The sequence below is a fragment of the Cyprinus carpio genome, chromosome B17 (genome assembly GCF_018340385.1).
Source record: "Cyprinus carpio isolate SPL01 chromosome B17, ASM1834038v1, whole genome shotgun sequence".
In the NCBI taxonomy this organism is placed as follows: Eukaryota; Metazoa; Chordata; class Actinopteri; order Cypriniformes; family Cyprinidae; genus Cyprinus; species Cyprinus carpio.
Window position 1 is genome coordinate 11,221,865 of NC_056613.1, and position 16,767 is coordinate 11,238,631.

At 37.4% G+C, this 16,767-nt stretch overlaps 1 protein-coding gene across 4 annotated transcripts; it reads right to left on the reverse strand.

Moving 5' to 3' along the window:
• Positions 1-4,226: 4,226 nt before the first annotated feature.
• Positions 4,227-16,570, reverse strand: LOC109070479 (exonuclease 1-like). Of its 4 annotated transcripts, none has more exons than XM_042742201.1 (14): positions 16,426-16,570; positions 15,833-16,002; positions 15,589-15,708; positions 15,383-15,506; positions 15,036-15,173; positions 13,461-13,673; positions 12,988-13,175; positions 12,703-12,805; positions 9,093-9,315; positions 8,756-8,990; positions 7,972-8,512; positions 5,403-5,486; positions 5,061-5,247; positions 4,227-4,502 (listed from the first exon to the last, which is right to left on the reverse strand). In XM_042742201.1, exons 2-14 carry the CDS (start codon positions 15,991-15,993, stop codon positions 4,387-4,389), a joined length of 2,433 nt encoding a protein of 810 aa, XP_042598135.1. In that variant the 5' UTR covers positions 15,994-16,002; positions 16,426-16,570; the 3' UTR covers positions 4,227-4,386. The 4 variants fall into 4 exon arrangements, with proteins under 4 accessions (XP_042598135.1, XP_042598137.1, XP_042598134.1 ...); XM_042742203.1 differs by having other exon boundaries at positions 9,093-9,252; positions 15,833-16,057; XM_042742200.1 differs by having other exon boundaries at positions 15,833-16,057.
• Positions 16,571-16,767: the final 197 nt, after the last annotated feature.

Here is a 16,767-nt window from a genome sequence, read left to right on the forward strand (position 1 = left end):
AAAGAAAGTGTTTGAGAGAGGAAAGCACCTTGTGTGCTTAGCATAGGCTAATGCATGAAGGCTGACTGTGGTATTGAGCTTGTGCACATGTTGTGACAAGAACAGTGCTTTTGCCTTAAGGGAGGACTTTGGAGTTGAGTCTTTGACTTTTATTTATTCATGTTACATCTAAGTCTTAGCGTCTGGGCTCCAGGTATGAACTTGTCTCTTTCATTGTATCTCTGTAATGAAATATAGTCAACCAGCAACCAGGAAACAAAAGATCTCCTCTAGCCATAAACATGTTAAGGCCTCATCATTAATTAAGGAAGAACTTAAAACAAGGAATGAAAGTTGCTTCAGTCTTCATGCAGACACAGAAACAGGTGTCTAAAGGAGTACAAAAAGAGCACTTTTACTCAGGTTGGTCCAAGTTGAGAGTTTGATTGTTTTAGGTCTTTTGTTTACTGCTGTCACTGTGGTATATGTGCTATGAAATGTGGTTGAGCAACTGCTAGTTTGAATTGTGTAAAACACATTTTTGTCATTGCACACGCCACCATCGTCTCAGTACTGAATGCTTCAGATACCACTGATCTGGTTTTGACATACTCAAATTGTTTTCGAAATACTAACAATTAAGACACAAAAAAAATGCCACGAATAGTTCATGGCGCACAAGCTAATTTCTAAGTAACAAACTGTTTACCCAAATTACAGTATGTTCTGACTCTTAGACCACAACTTAATACATCATGGCCCGCTTTCATAGACGGGGCTTAGCTTAAGCCAGGACTTGGTCTTAGTTAAATTAAGATATTTAAGCAGCTTTTATAAAAATGCTACAGGTATACATCTTGAGACAGAACAATGGCACTGACATATTTTAAGATATGTCAGAGCAAGATATTTTTAGTTGAGACAGTTCAAACAAGCATTTTAGTCTGGGACAAGCTTAAGCCTTGTCTGTGAAACTGGGGGCATAAAAAAGATTTCAAACTTTAGATAAACAACAATATAAATGCATACTTTTAAATAAAAATGGATGCTATGTCTTAAAATCAAGTACATTTTAAAGAAATGTACAACTTTTTGTCATCTGAGTCAGATATTTATAAAAAACATTTATAAAAACAGGCAATATCCAAGTCAGCCTTCTTGCTGAAGGTCCTCTTTCCATGTTTCACCTTCTGGGTTTAACAACGCCACCGGCTCTGGTGAGTTTTATAGTTTCTAATTATATGGGATTTTTACATAATTTCACTCATTTTAAGTATAGGTCCTTTAGTATACAAAGACCAGAAAAACAAAACGGCTGCTGCATTTACATGGGTGATCTGCAAAACATGATTATTTTGTCAACAAATAGAAAATAATATGTCTCCCAGAAATTCAGATTTCACATTTTCATATCTTCTTATCCTCAAGTGGGATAAAGGTAAATGTGTTTGACTTGCAAACCCTGAAATTGACTACTTACAGAAGATTATACTTTATTTAATTTTAGAGTAGTAGTAGAAGTGAATAAAAATAGAGGTGGTGCATGTGGGGAGGAGGAGGGAAGCCTGAAGAATGTTCATGAAGGTGAGGTAAGTGTTTAAGGAGTTTATATTAAAGGCCCTAGTAATTATAGTTCTTCATAGTAGTCAGTCTCACACTGTGTAAACCAATTCATGACTCACTGCAAAAAATAATACAAAGCCTATATGTAGTGACAGCATAAGGTCTTTGTTCTGCCAAAGATGCACATCTCCACTCAGTGACAGCACAGGGGTCAGGGTCAAATTCAGAGTCCTCTGACGTAAGCTAGACGAGAATGGATATGTTCTTGATTGTGTTAAGATAAGATGCCTCTGTGTTCCAGACTGAAACCTAATTATTGTTTTATAGAGTTTTCTTATGTGTGGATAGTACATAAATTGAGGCTCTATAATCAATGTATATCCCAAATATATACTTGACATGGCACTGTAAAGTATCCTTTTAAACTAGGTGCGGCAGGGATTGAGCGTCATGAGCACACTTCAGAAGAATGCCACCACTCCACCTTCTCATTCAGGTATTTGTAACTCAGTGCAACTGCACAGCTCAGGCCAAAGGGGACAGTAAAAAAGTCCATTGTTTTTACAGATAGAGCACAAGGATGTGTGAATGATGAAGAGGTAGCATTATTGAACTTTCTTCAAATATGGGATTTGTGAAAAAGTTAAGTAAGGAATAATTGACGACGGGCCGTTGAATTATTCGAAACATAATGCACACCCGAGGTGGTGATGCGGCCACGACTATAAAATTTACATTTTTGCACAATTTGTAGTGAAAACATCGTAATATCACAAATCTTTATAGAAATCATTTTCACACAAAATAAATATTGAATTTCAAATTTATTTCACTGTTTACTCAGTTTCCAATACAGTTTTAATGTGTCCTCGTGTAACAAAAATAAATGGTTAATTTAATAAATGTCCCTGGGCCATAAAAGTGCTTAAAGTTGAAGAAACAAGATTCTTATCGAGCAAGTGACAGTGGATATGTTTTATGCAATGAGTCTTTCTCTGTACATTCCAATATAACTGGTTTCCTCTAAAACACAATTCACTTTTTACAGAACATGAAAACAATGCAAAATGTAATTTTCTAGATATACAAGTTTAGTGCCCCCATTTCTGATATACAAGTTTAGTGCTGCTCACTAAAAGGACAGTTGGTCGTACAAGGCCAACAAGGAGCCTTTAGTATCATTACCATTGTGCCCTTCAGTAAGGGCACTTAAACCCAGTTTGCTCCAGTGGGATTGCTCTTGTGATGATAAAAAAAAAAGTCACTTTATGAATCATAAATAACTACTGCATTTTGGGCACTGCTTCCTTAAGAACACACAAACAGTTGCAGACCCCTTTGGATATGTTGTGTTTAACATGTCCCAGCATTTCTTAAAGCAGTTGTCCTGCTCGGGGGCATCTTACATGCGTTCATAAACTTACAGTGTGAGTGAGTTAGATGACTTAGAAACACCCAAAGAATTGAAGAGCCAGAGAACTATTTGTATTCAAGGAAAACAGCACTAAGATCATGCTAATAAGTCTCTAATACAAGAGTGCTTGTTTCTCAGTGAGCACATTTTTGTGAAACTGACCTGATAAGGTAAAACATCTTTGAGAGGTGTCTTCTTATGTCTTAAAGGAGGAGTGAGGCATGAGGCATTGTACCTCAGGCATTTGTTCACTCACATACTACATTCCTTTAGCCAGCCTAATACTGTTCAACCCACACATAGCACAATACACTTTGACTTGTTCATTTAGGTGGAATTCAGATAAACTAATTCCAAAACTGTAGTGCATTGCACACTGCAAATATAGGCACGGCTGCAGGGTAAACTTAAACATTTCCTTTAAAAAAGGCTGTAAATTATGTTGAGTAGCTACATAACAAGGGACACGACATTCACATCTGTAAATTACATTTAAATTGGAATCCATATCGCAAATCATTTTAGCGATGTAACTGTAATCAATTTTCTTCTTTATTGTGACATAATCGAGTTTTGACATTTTATTTAAAAATTACAAGGTTAAAACAATCTAAAAATATTTAAAAAAGTAAAATAAACATGCTTTTTTTTAATGCATCAATAACATGCATTTAAAAAAAAAATAGAGCAAGTCACCACGAAACAGAAACGTCGTGATTTTTCACTAGTGATGTGACGTGTGTCTGAATGAAATGGCTTATCAAACAAGAAAGCATGTAGGGTGGGACTTTTCACTATCGAAAACCTATTGGATTGTAGAAAGCGGGCGTTGCAAACAATGGTTGAATGAAACTCATCTGAAAATTGAACAAGCTTTTTGCCAAGCCCTCAACTGCTTTACACGTCATCAGAGAGAAGTCGTAGTGAAGAGGTCACAATTGGTTTATGATGTGTGCAGTGATAAATCATTTGTAATTACACTATTAAAAAAAACCTCCATTTTGATTTCATGACTTTAAATAATCTGGATTCACTATGATTTATTGAATAAGCTTTTGTCATTGCTTCATAAAAGCCTACTTATGATTGTTGATATAAGTTTACTCAGCATTTTATGGTCCACATCTCCTACTGCATATATTTAGCCTTAGAAGTCAGAATTATCTATAGGTTACACAGGTTTAATGATCGCACCTCATAAAAATGTCAAATTCTTAGTATCAAAATGAACTAAATTATAGCAGGACACATATCAGAAAACAAACATTACTAAGAGAGAACCATGTATTTATTGACTTGAAATAATAATAAAAACAATTCATTATACTAAAATGTTTATATATCATACAAAACATGAACATACACGGTATGTTTGAAAGACTGGCTGTTGCTGTTAAAAGAAACAATGATTTGATTGAAAAGATGACATTTCATTCTGCGATGATGAGAATCTCTTGCTCTACTTCAGTCAGTTCAGTCATCACATTGTCCCTGACCGGAGACATGGGCTCTCCTTTCTGGCAAGTGCTCAGCTTTGGATTGTCCTAAACAAACACACGCACAGACATTTCAATACATTCACATCAAAGCATGTGGCCATTTTGGTCGGTCCTATCATATGGCTTTAAAATAGAACACTTATGGACAACTTTTCAAACGCCAAAAAGTAGGAGAAAGAAGCAGTCATCAGATACTTCTCTAGTTTCATGAACTAGTTTCATGTTGATTAGCCCCTCCCCCTTCAATCCTGCACTGACTCAGGCCCTTATTATTCAACTCAGGCCTGACTTCATAATGGGAATGTATTTCCTTTCATAGTGAGCAGGCACCACCCTTCTCTAAACTACTACAATGACTCTCACTTTACCCAAGCAATTAGTTACACCTCTGTTGTTCACATATCAACTAGGTAACAGCACCACTCCCATTAGTTTAGTCTCTTGGTGTTAACAGTTTATCCCACTACTGCCCCTGCTGGCCACAGGTGGTAATGACAGACTTAAACAAACAGTAGAAGATGAATTGGACAGTGTGAGGGCTTGCCATCTGCCATGTTGATTCATTTATTTACATAATCACATAGTTACACACAGGCTGACTTACTTCTTGAAGCTGAAGGCCCCCCAGAGGCCGCTGATGGTGGCCTGCAGGCCTGGACTGTTCTCATTGTTGACAGTACTCTTTTTCCCACTCGCTTTCTTCCTCAAACCGCTTGGCCTAGCAGGAGCGGAGGTCTCGATTTTACCACCTTTACCCTGCCCACAAGGCTGTTTCCGAGACAACCCTGAAACCTAGAGAACAGGTGTAGGAAGTCAGACTGAGGGTGGAGGTGTGGGGAAAAATCATATCAATGTTTAATTCCCCCCCACTCCCACACTCTACGGTGTAAGGAAATGGAAATGCAGAATGCAGACTGTGGTTTTGGGTCACGATTAGACGGACGTGCCTTTGTTCTGTTCAGAGCAGGTTTCAGCTTGTCTGTGGGAGAACTGCTTGGGCTGTTGGAGAAATCTGAATCTCTCTCCTTTTCCTTTGGAAAGAATAAAAAAGAAACAAAACAGAAATAACTAATAAATGGTCAGTAATAAAATTCTATTTTGCTTAAATTACAAATAAAACACTAAAAAGGAAACTATTAAATGCTACGTAAATGCAGTCATTATAATATACAGTATAAAAATGAATATTTATTATGAGATGTGCTAAACACCACATTGAACTGTTATTGAATTATGTTGAGTTTTTTTTTTAAGATACACTGTAAGTAACACTTGTAATCTTAAACATAAAATCTATAAAAACAGGGCAAATGAGCATGCATAATTAAAAATCCAGTCCAATATACATATGTCATGCATCCCTAATATTAGAACTAGGGTTGTCCCCGACTAACGATTTAGTCAGATGGTTGAAACAGAATTGTTGAATCTTGCCGATATTTGACTGATAGTGAAATTGTGTGCTGGGGGCGGGGGATAAAATATATTACCAAGAGTCAAGTAGTCAGACATTCGACAGTCACATTAACACACAGGAAAACGACACCTCATAGATACAAACGGGGTAAATAATGTTTTGTGTTTTGATTAATACTGCCCTACAAAGACAAAAGACCTTAACTCGCTAGAGTGTGAAACAGAGATAAACGACTTTAATGTTTTATACTTGTCCAGCCAAATTAATCATAGGCAGGACACTGGAAATTTAACAATTAGATGTTTTAATAAAGAAAATTATCTACATTAAAAAAATTGTGAGCTCAAACTTGATTTTTACCCCTATTTTGAAGTTAATGTACTCTGCCTTTGCATTGTCTGCAAATCGTGAGAAGTCACACCAAGGCAAAAAGCAGTAACTTTCACATTATCAATATTTGGTAGCTGATCATCATTTACAAAATCATTATAGTAACACCTGTATAAAATCTAGTGACGAATTGGCTGTCTCATATAGGATATTGCATATAGTAATATTGACTGTATTAAGTTTTTTTTTTATTGTAACAAGCAGACTAAAAGTTAAACATGAGTGGATACCGTGGATATCAATGTATTTGCTATGCTCAGTAACGTAAAAGAATGCTAGACATAGCATAATTGCTTTTATATTGATTTGTATGAAATAGCCTAACCTAAAAGAACAAGTTGTGAATTGATGTGAACGCCAACAAATGTGTATAATGCTCAGAATGCTTATGGATTAAACATCTATGATGACGTTCATCACCATCGGGTTACAACAAAACGTAGGATATGGATTTAATTGCGAACCGTTAGTAAATTTTATGATTGATCATGCTAGCTACGGCATTCAAGTCCACACGCGTCTAACTAAGTGACAGCCTGGTGAATAATCTGCATTACAAAAAAAATAAAAATCTTTAAAAGGTTATTCACTATTACGCATTGATGCCAAGGTATCTAGTCTTTACATTACTTTGTTATATGGAGCTGTTTGGTAGATCGCGATCTATCTAATTCGTTTGTCTACACCGTAATTAAAATGCGGCAGACTTTAATGGCCAGTAAAACAAAGGCAGAACAACGTATAACTTCGAAGTTACGGTTGAGACGACCCATTATTTTCTCAGAAAAACAACAAAATTGACTCAAGATACTTATACACATGATAAAGGATGTCTTGAATATCCCATAAATATCAATAACTCATTTTCGATGATAATCAAAGTTACAGTCTTTTGCCTTTGCACGGCAGAATAGATAGTTAACATTGGTTGGCCGCATATCATGTTGTTTATTTCTTATCAGAGCTGATGAAACTGAAGATTTGTACTAAATAAAACCAAATAATCCACACATAGAGTAAGATGAAATCATGATGCAAGAAGTATTCGATGAAGTCTGTGTGCATGTTTACACTAATTGCATAGAGATTTTCATGGAGGAAATGAACAAATATGCTGCTAATTTTTTCAACTTTAAAGCACATATTACTGCCAAATAAAACTCCATGTGATTGCATAAATATGAGCTGCTGTGAAAACTGCTTAAGCACAGTGTTGAACAAAAATAATCCTTTTTTTATTTTCTCCAAACACAAATATGCATTAGATAGTTTGCCAGATCCGTTTTGCCAATATGACAGTGAAGATAATATCTTTTTTTTCCGTGGGTGCTCAGCCATTTGGCGCCTATGTTCACAGCATCCAAAAATCAAATTAGAACAGGCTGAAATGATTTGAAATTTTGTACCCTACCTGATCTAAAAAAAAAAAAAAAAAAAAAAAAGTAGTCTTTCACTATGCCTGTGTCAAATTGAACCTTGTTAAAGATTTAAATCCTTGTCAGTCATGTATCACGGAAAGTGAAACTTAAATCTTTCACAGCAGTGGTTGGTTTTATTTACACACACAAAAAATTGTATGGGGGGGGGGGGGGGGGTAATGGAGAGACAATGAGGGTGAGTAAATGATGACAGCATTTTCATTTTTGGGTGAAATATTCTTTTATGGTTGACAGTATCAAATATGAATGGATCAAAGTAAATTTTCTCACCTTATCAGAGTTGTCCTCTGTGACTAGGGAGTCCTCCACACCAGCAGAGATGCTGCTAGACTGAGAGAAATATGCACTGTCTTGAGATGGGGGAGACCCGGGAGATTTCTCTGCATCCTCAGTGCCCTCTACAGGAGAGGACGAGAGGGAAAGCCCTGATCCTTCCCATGAGAAGCTGCCCTTCTTTCTGTGGAACTGCTGCAGGGTGGATAATCCTGAATTTGTGGAAGAGCGGTGTCTGTCTGTGGTGATGGTGGGTTGTTGTGAAGCAGATTTATTGAGTTCTCTGGTGCTTCTTGACCAACTAAAGACCCCGAGACCCAAACTAGCAGGCCTGGAGGAGTGAGATGGAGATGCAGATGGGCTGGATGACTCCTCTTTGGTCTGCTCTCTCTCTGGCTCAGGGTCCTGACAGAATGCTGGTGTGCTTCCTTCAGACTGTGAGACAGAAGTCTCTAGAGACTTTGCAGGCTGAGGTGAATCTTGTTTTAGTGCATCTCCCTGTGCCTCTGCCATATTGGATTCACCATGGCAGAAGAACCTGGTGGAGATTTCAATCAAACCATTATTGCCAGCAGAGTTTAACTGGGATTTTGGAGGTGGAGGAACAACCACCAGGCCTCTCAGATAATATAGCACTGTATATTTAATGCCGTTGTGCCACGTAACAGTCAGGTCCAATTTAACCCTTGATTGTGTGTGTAATGAGAAAATTAAGGTCTAACAGTAACTTGTGATAGGAACAGTACACATTCCTTTAGTAAGTTTCCCAACGTGCTCATACCTGCTGCGTGTGACCTGCTCTCCAGTGCCCTCTTCTGATTGGTTCCTCCACTGCAACAGTGTTGCAAAGCGATTTCGAGGGTGGCACAGTCCAACTGTGCTTCCACACCCCTTCTTCTCCTTAGAAACAATGTTGTCATTGGTCAGCAGCTCAGTGGTGGGCGGAGTTTCAAGACAGCGTCTCTTTACACCAGCTGAATACTGCCCTAACAGGTCATCCACAGAGAGGCTGGTGTCTAAAAAAAGACAAAACATTACATATAAACATGCCCAATCAGGTGTCAAAATAATCCGTCCCCTCCTTGAGATTTATATTTATTGCACCAAGGCCTGCTTACCTTCACAGGGTCTTTTCACCTGTGACTCTCTTTGGGGCATTTTTAGATTCTGCATGCTAATGATCTTCTCTTTGCCCTGGGTAGGAGGGGGTCTTTTGGGGGTTGTAGGTCTCTTTGGCTGGGTGCTACCTGGTTCATAGTTTTTGCTCCAAATACTTATCTGCAATGGGACATTTTTGTCACATCTGTCATTCCAAGAACTACTGCGAGCAGCTTTAGAGGGCTGGAAGAGAGGAGAGGGACACCTTAGGTACTTTGCTACAGTGTTATTTTTGTGAACTACAATTAAAAGTATTACAATTAATTTCCTGGAATTCAAATAAATCTGAAATAAAATATAAATGTCTACTAAATTTTTTTTATGAAAATAAGAAATGCTGCCTTGGCTACTAACTGAAATAAAATTCTGAAGTACTAAAACTGCTAAAACTAAAACTGATTAAAATAAATAAAGCTTTATATATACACACACATATACAGGTGCATCTCAGAAAATTTGAATATCGTGAAGTTCTTTTTCTTGTAACTTATTTCAAAAAGTGAAACTTTCATATATTCTAGATTCACTGCACTAAAGTAAAATTTTAGTTTTCATTTTGATGATTACAGATTACAGCTCATGAAGGTCAAAAATCCAGTATCTCAAAATATTAGAATATTTCCTAAGATCAATCAAAAACAGGATTTGCAAAACAGAAAAGTTCAAGTTCTTTAAAATATGTTCTTTGATGCACTCAATACTTAGTTGGGGCTCCTTTAGCACAAATTCCAGCATCGGTGAGGTGTGCATGGAAGCGATCAGCCTGTGGCACTGCTGAGGCACTGTTGAGCCTTCAGCTTGTCTGGATTGTTAGATCGACTGTTTCTCATCTTTCTCTTGAAAATATCCCACAGATTCCATTTGGGGTTCAGGTCAGGCATGTTGGCTGGCCAATCAAGCACAGTAATATCATGGTCAGCAAACCACTTGGACGTGGTATTGGCACTGTGGGCAGGTGCTAATTCCTGCTGGAAAAGAAAATCAGCATCTCCATAAAGCTTGTCAGCAGATGGAAGCATAAAGTGCTCCAAAATCTCCTGGTAGACGCATGCATTGACTTTGGACTTGATAAAACAAATAGACCAACACCAGCAGACATCACAGCACCCCAAATCATCACTGACTTCAGAAACGTCACACTGGACTTCAAGCAGCTTGGATTCTGTGCCTCTCCAGTCTGCCTCCAGACCTTGATTTCCAAATGAAATGCAAAATTCACTTTTATCCGAAAAGAGGACTTTGGATCACTGAGCAACAGTCTAGTTCTTTTTCTCCTTAGCCCAGGTAAGATGCTTTTGACGTTGTTTCTGTTTCAGAAGTGGCTTGGTAGACGTCTGAGCGTGGTGACTTTTGATGCACTGACTCCACCTTCAGTCCACTCCTTGTGAAGCTATCCCAAGTGTTTAAATCGGTTTTGCTTGACAGTATTCGCAAGCTTGCAGTCAACCCTGTTGCTTGGCTACTTTTTCCTACCCAATTTCTTCCTTCCAGTCAACTTTGAATTTAATATGCTTTGATACAGCACTCTGTGAACAGCCACCGCTTTCAGTAATGACCTTCTGTGACTTAACCTATCTGTGAAGGATATCAATGATTGTCTTCTGGAACATTTCCAAATCAGCAGTCTTCCCCATTATTGTGGTTTCAAAGAACAAGAGATACCCGGAATTTATACTGTAGGGATGGTCATTTAATGAAACTCAAATGTAAATATTCTAATATTTTCAGATACTGGATTTTTGACTTTTTTATTTTTGACTTTCATGAGCAATAAGCTCTTATCATCAAAATGAAAAAAGAAAAAACAAAAAAAAAAAAAAAAAAAAAATGTTTTACTTTACATGTAATGAATCTAGAATACATGCAAGTTTCACTTTTTGAAATAAGTTACAAAAAAAAAAGAACTTTCACGATATTCTAGTTTTTTTAGATGCACCTGTGTGTGTGTGTGTCTATATATATATATATATATATATATATATATATATATATATATATATATATATATATATATATATATATCCTATATATAAATATCAAAAATACAGGTCCTCATCTCAAAAAAATAAACTTGCATATCATGAAAAGGTTCTCTAAACGAGCTATTAACCTAATCATCTGAATCAACTAATTAACTCCTGACTGCTTGTCCAGAAGGCCATCATTGACACCCTCAAGCGAGAGGGTAAGACACAGAAAGAAATTTCTGAACGAATAGGCTGTTCCCAGAGTGCTGTATCAAGGCACCTCAGTTGGAAGTCTGCGGGAAGAAAAAAGTGTGGCAAAAAACGCTGCACAACGAGAAGAGGTGACCGGACCCTGAGGAAGATTGTGGAGAAGGACCGATTCCAGACCTTGGGGGACCTGCGGAAGCAGTGGACTGAGTCTGGAGTAGAAACATCCAGAGCCACCGTGCACAGAATTTTGCATGTCATTCGGAAATCAGCGGCAGAAGCGCCTGACCTGGGCTACAGAGAAGCAGCACTGGACTGTTGCTCAGTGGTCCAAAGTACTTTTTTCGGATGAAAAAGCAAATTTTGCATGTCATTCGGAAATCAAGGTGCCAGAGTCTGGAGGAAGACTGGGGAGAAGGAAATGCCAAAATGCCTGAAGTCCAGTGTCAAGTACCCACAGTCAGTGATGGTCTGGGGTGCCATGTCAGCTGCTGGCGTTGGTCCACTGTGTTTTATCAAGGGCAGGGTCAATGCAGCTAGCTATCAGGAGATTTTGGAGCACTTCATGCTTCCATCTGCTGAAAAGCTTTATGGAGATGAAGATTTCGTTTTTCAGCACGACCTGGCACCTGCCCACAGTGCCAAAAACACTGGTAAATGGTTTACTGACCGTGGTATTACTGTGCTCAATTGGCCTGCCAACTCTCCTGACCCGAACCCCATAGAGAATCTGTGGGATATTGTGAAGTGAAAGTTGAGAGACGCAAGACCCAACACTCTGGATGAGCTTAAGGCCGCTATCGAAGCATCCTGGGCCTCCATAACACCTCAGCAGTGCCACAGGCTGATTGCCTCCATGCCACGCCGCATTGAAGCAGTCATTTCTGCAAAAGGATTCCCGACCAAGTATTGAGTGCATAACTGAACATAATTATTTGAAGGTTGACTTTTTTTGTATTAAAAAACACTTTTCTTTTATTGGTCGGATGAAATATGCTAATTTTTTGAGATAGGAATTTTGGGTTTTCATGAGCTGTATGCCAAAATCATCAGTATTAAAACAATAAAAGACCTGAAATATTTCAGTTGGTGTGCAATGAATCTAAAATATATGAAAGTTTAATTTTTTATCATTACATTATGGAAAATAATGAACTTTTATCACAATATGCTAATTTTTTGAGAAGGACCTGTATATATATATATGTATATGTATATATAAATATACTGATAAATGACAAGCAAATTACTAAAATTTAAATTTTAAAATATTAAAATAAAAGGTAATTCAAAATATTATATAAAATAAGTTCTATAATAGCAAATAAATTATGGTGTCTTCTATGAAATGTATCCATAAGTTCAAGCAAATATACAGTAAAGATGACTAGGTTACCTGAGTGTAAGGTAGGTCAGGGCTGAAGTCATCTATCCTTTGCATCGTGTTAATGTCCATATTCCCAAGAGCCATTTCCAGCCCTTTCTCATCTCCTACATTACTGCATTTAATCAGTTAAGTTAAATTTTCAATCAGACAGAGCTTTGCAACACAAACACACATTTTACTTCTGCATCTGCCACACCAAGACAATTTATTGATTAATTTTAATTAAGTTTTAATTAAGTGAAAATGTAAGATCAGCAGTTCCTATTTAATCAGTATACAATGTGTAAAAGATACGTTCCAGCATAGCTGAGGGAAGCGGGGTCAATGTGATCCGGGTAAGGGTTTAAAGGAACCACCTTCCTCTTCAAGGGGTCAAAGACCAGCTGATACAGAAATGTGTTGTTGGCTTTTGTGAAACCCTCAATGTACTCATCTGGCACAGTGATGTCCATCTTCAGGTACTGACCCATCTTCTTTATCACCTGTATGACAGAGACTAATTACTTAGTTAAGTTATGCTGAATTATGCTCTAGTTATACTCTCTGGTTACATTTGTTTTCACAATAAAAAGTTTGCTTAGGTTCTCCACTAAAATATGTTTCAAAAGCACAGAAGGACAAAAATTATATGCAGTACACAGAACACAGAAGGCAGTGTGTCCCATGGGAATCTTACCAGAGCGAGAGGGATGTGATATGATCAGCAATATAATCAGTTGCAGTTTAGCATATTAAATAATTCTAACCAACTCTTTTTATTATCTCACCTTCAGAATATCTGGGTTATTTGCCATCCTGAGTAGCTTGCATGCCTTTCCCAGACCAATGCCATACAGAGATGGCAGATAGTCGCAGCCAGAGAGAATGCACATGTAACGGAACTTCTCCTCTGTGAAGATGTTCCCGAGAGACTTGCAACGGCCCAGGTGACACTGATCAATCTCCAGTCCATTACCTTGTTTATCCATCTTTAAAATCACCTTCAAACAATGCATAACAAATGAAACTCTAAATCAAGTTCATATCCCCACTGTCCTCCAACATGTCTGTCAGCACCACCCAGAAGTCTTAGTTTATATTTTTAGATGCTTACAAAAACTACCAGCATAAAAAAGGTTTGGGGTTGGTGATTTTTTTTTTAAATGCTTTTGAAAGAAGTACCTTCTGCTCACCATGGTCATTTTTATTTGATCAAAGTAAAAACAGTAATATTTTTTCCAATTTTAAATAACAGCCTTCTATTTTCAGTGTCACATGATCATATATGTTTAATATTATTACTTTCACTGAAAAACAAGACAAATACAGAAAATAAGAACATTTTTGCAGTGCAGACATGCATGACACCAGACTGTGGTCAATACCTGGGCCCATATTCACAAAACATTTTATCTTAACACTAAGAGTTCTGCTAAATAGCAGTAAAAGTTTTTAGCTAAGAGTTTTCTCTTAAAACCTATTCAAAATGCTGCTGAGACAAATTTTTACTAAGGAACAGAGAGAAGTCTTAAGCTAAGAGTAAGGGCGGGGTTGCCCTCGTTGCTATGGATGATGTCAGCATGCTTACTAACTATGCACACAGTGATTGGCTGATAGTCTCTGTCAGAGATTTCTTCATAGAAATAGAGTGCAATATTATGTTGCTATATTTAAATAAAGGTTTAAAAATAAAACTGCTAATTGCCACATTCAAATAAAGATTTTCAAATGCAGGATATGCGTCACTAATTAAACAAGTGTATGTTCAGCTAATTGTCAGCCTCTTACACGTGTGCTTCTCATAATTAGTGAATATGCATATAAACAGCCTTTTAATTAACAGAGTAGAATAATCATGGCTGATAGTAAGACATGCAAAACATAAAAGAAAACCAAACTGAACACAAGCACAGCTGTTATTTATTGCCCAGCTGGTTAATGAAAACAAGGATATAATCAAAGAAAATTTTGGAGTTGGGATAACTTCTAAAAACAAAGGTGATACCTTTTTAAAAGCTCATTATCGTCAAATGTTTCTAAAATGTTTATATTCTGAGGCGGATTGCCGGCAAAAGCCATTTTAGGATAGTTTGTGGCTTGGTCTTAGTGACTTAGGAGTCCTCTTCACTACTCCTAAATTTACAAACAATTATTAGCTATTTTAAAATTCTTAAAAACACGTTGTGAAACAGTCTCAGAGCAAAAATTTATGAGTCCTAAATTTAGGACTCACATGCCCATTATTTTTAAGATTTTCTCCTAAATCGTCGACTCATGAGCTACTTTTAGCCTTAAGATGTTTTGTGAATACAGGCCCTGGTTTCTAGGCAAGTGTTTTTTTCTATTGCACATTGCACTGGTACCTTTTTACACCCAAATGCCAGCAGATCCGAGTCCTCTGTGATCACTGCCTGAGCGATACCAGATTTGTTTAGGAAAGCTAACTGGGCATCTGCTTCATACGGAGCAACAACACAGTCCACTCCACGCACCCTGGCAGTCTGAAAACCACAAAACAGGCATAAATGAAAAGATGCAAAACAGAACAAAAAAGGTAAATCTTGATTAATCCCTTTCCAAATATTGCATTATAATTAACTATAACATCCACTGTCTACTATACGCATTCTAGTATATTCATTTCAATAAATGTTATTTCACTGATTCCAAAACAAATATTATTTACAGATATCAGATACAATGGTCTCACCTTAATGACATCATGTGCCATAGATGGGGTGATATTAACACTGCGGGTAAAACATTCCCTGGCTTCTGATATCTTACCCTCCCGCAACAGCTGTTTGCCTTTCTGCAGATTTGCCTGTCGACGCCTGTTGATGAAATATACATTAAATATACTTAATTTTTTATTAAACGAATGAACTTTTTCTCCAGTAAATATTCTGTTCTTACTCGCGCCGGGACTTCTCCACTTCCTGTTTGGATGGCAAGTTACGTCCGTCAAACACTAAGATTGGCTTAACACCAAAAGAAAGCAGCATATCCACAAACTTCATACAGTATGACACATACCTGATTGGACACACAATGAATGTGAGCATGAGAAATGCACATTTTAATCTGGAAAATTATGTTGGAAATGATTGAACTGCTGAAATACTAAGGATATTGCATGCAAATAAATGAAACGACTCACTGATCTGTAGGTTCTCCTTTTGCAAGTTTCTCTGCACATGAAAATGCCCCCTTATGTAGCCAGCAGTATGTGTCCACCGCCACTGTCTGACCTCGGTATTTCTTCACATTGATAGGCTCTGAGGCATCTTTGATAAACTGCAACAGGCCTTGAATTCCCATGTTGTTTGTCTGGAAGGACAGATGTCTGAAGGTGATGGTTTATCAGATTCTAGCCTGTGTTACTCTATCAGATAAAAACAAAAGTCCCTGATGGTCAATAACAATACACGATGCACTGGAGAACATAAACACATCCTCAAATGTCAACGGAAAACATTCCCTAACCGTCCAACCGCGAGGACGTATGTAAAAAGACAAAAACCTATATACACTAACGTTAATTCTTAATACATTTACGTTAATGTTTATGTCATAAATCCACTCTACAGACTTCAACCGCCAAATCCCTCCAAAACCAAGCACACTGACAACTCTCGCGAAACTTGAGAACTGAACAACTGAGATAGATAGAATCAGACCGCTAAAGCTAATACCTTAATCATGTGTAAATTAAACTAAGTTTTGTTTTCGTATTTATCAAAAAACACTTACCGAGAGCTCTTACTTCTGCTTCAGTGTCTGACTATGGTACAGGGGTTCAACTTTAGCGGCAAAAACGTGACATCACTGCAGAATAACCCTATTGGTCAGCCTGACAAAGACAGCCAATCACAGCGCAGAAACGTGGAATAGGCGGGACAAGGAATTCCACAACCTCGGAAATGGCTTATATATTTATTTGTTGATAAAGAGACGGAAGCAGTCATAAAGCCGATAGATTTGATGTGTTTTTAATTTTTTCTTTTATATCCTGACTTCGTTACATATAACATGTAAATGAGTGAGCATATGTACACTAACTATAAATGACTGAAGAGATTGTTACTATGTATT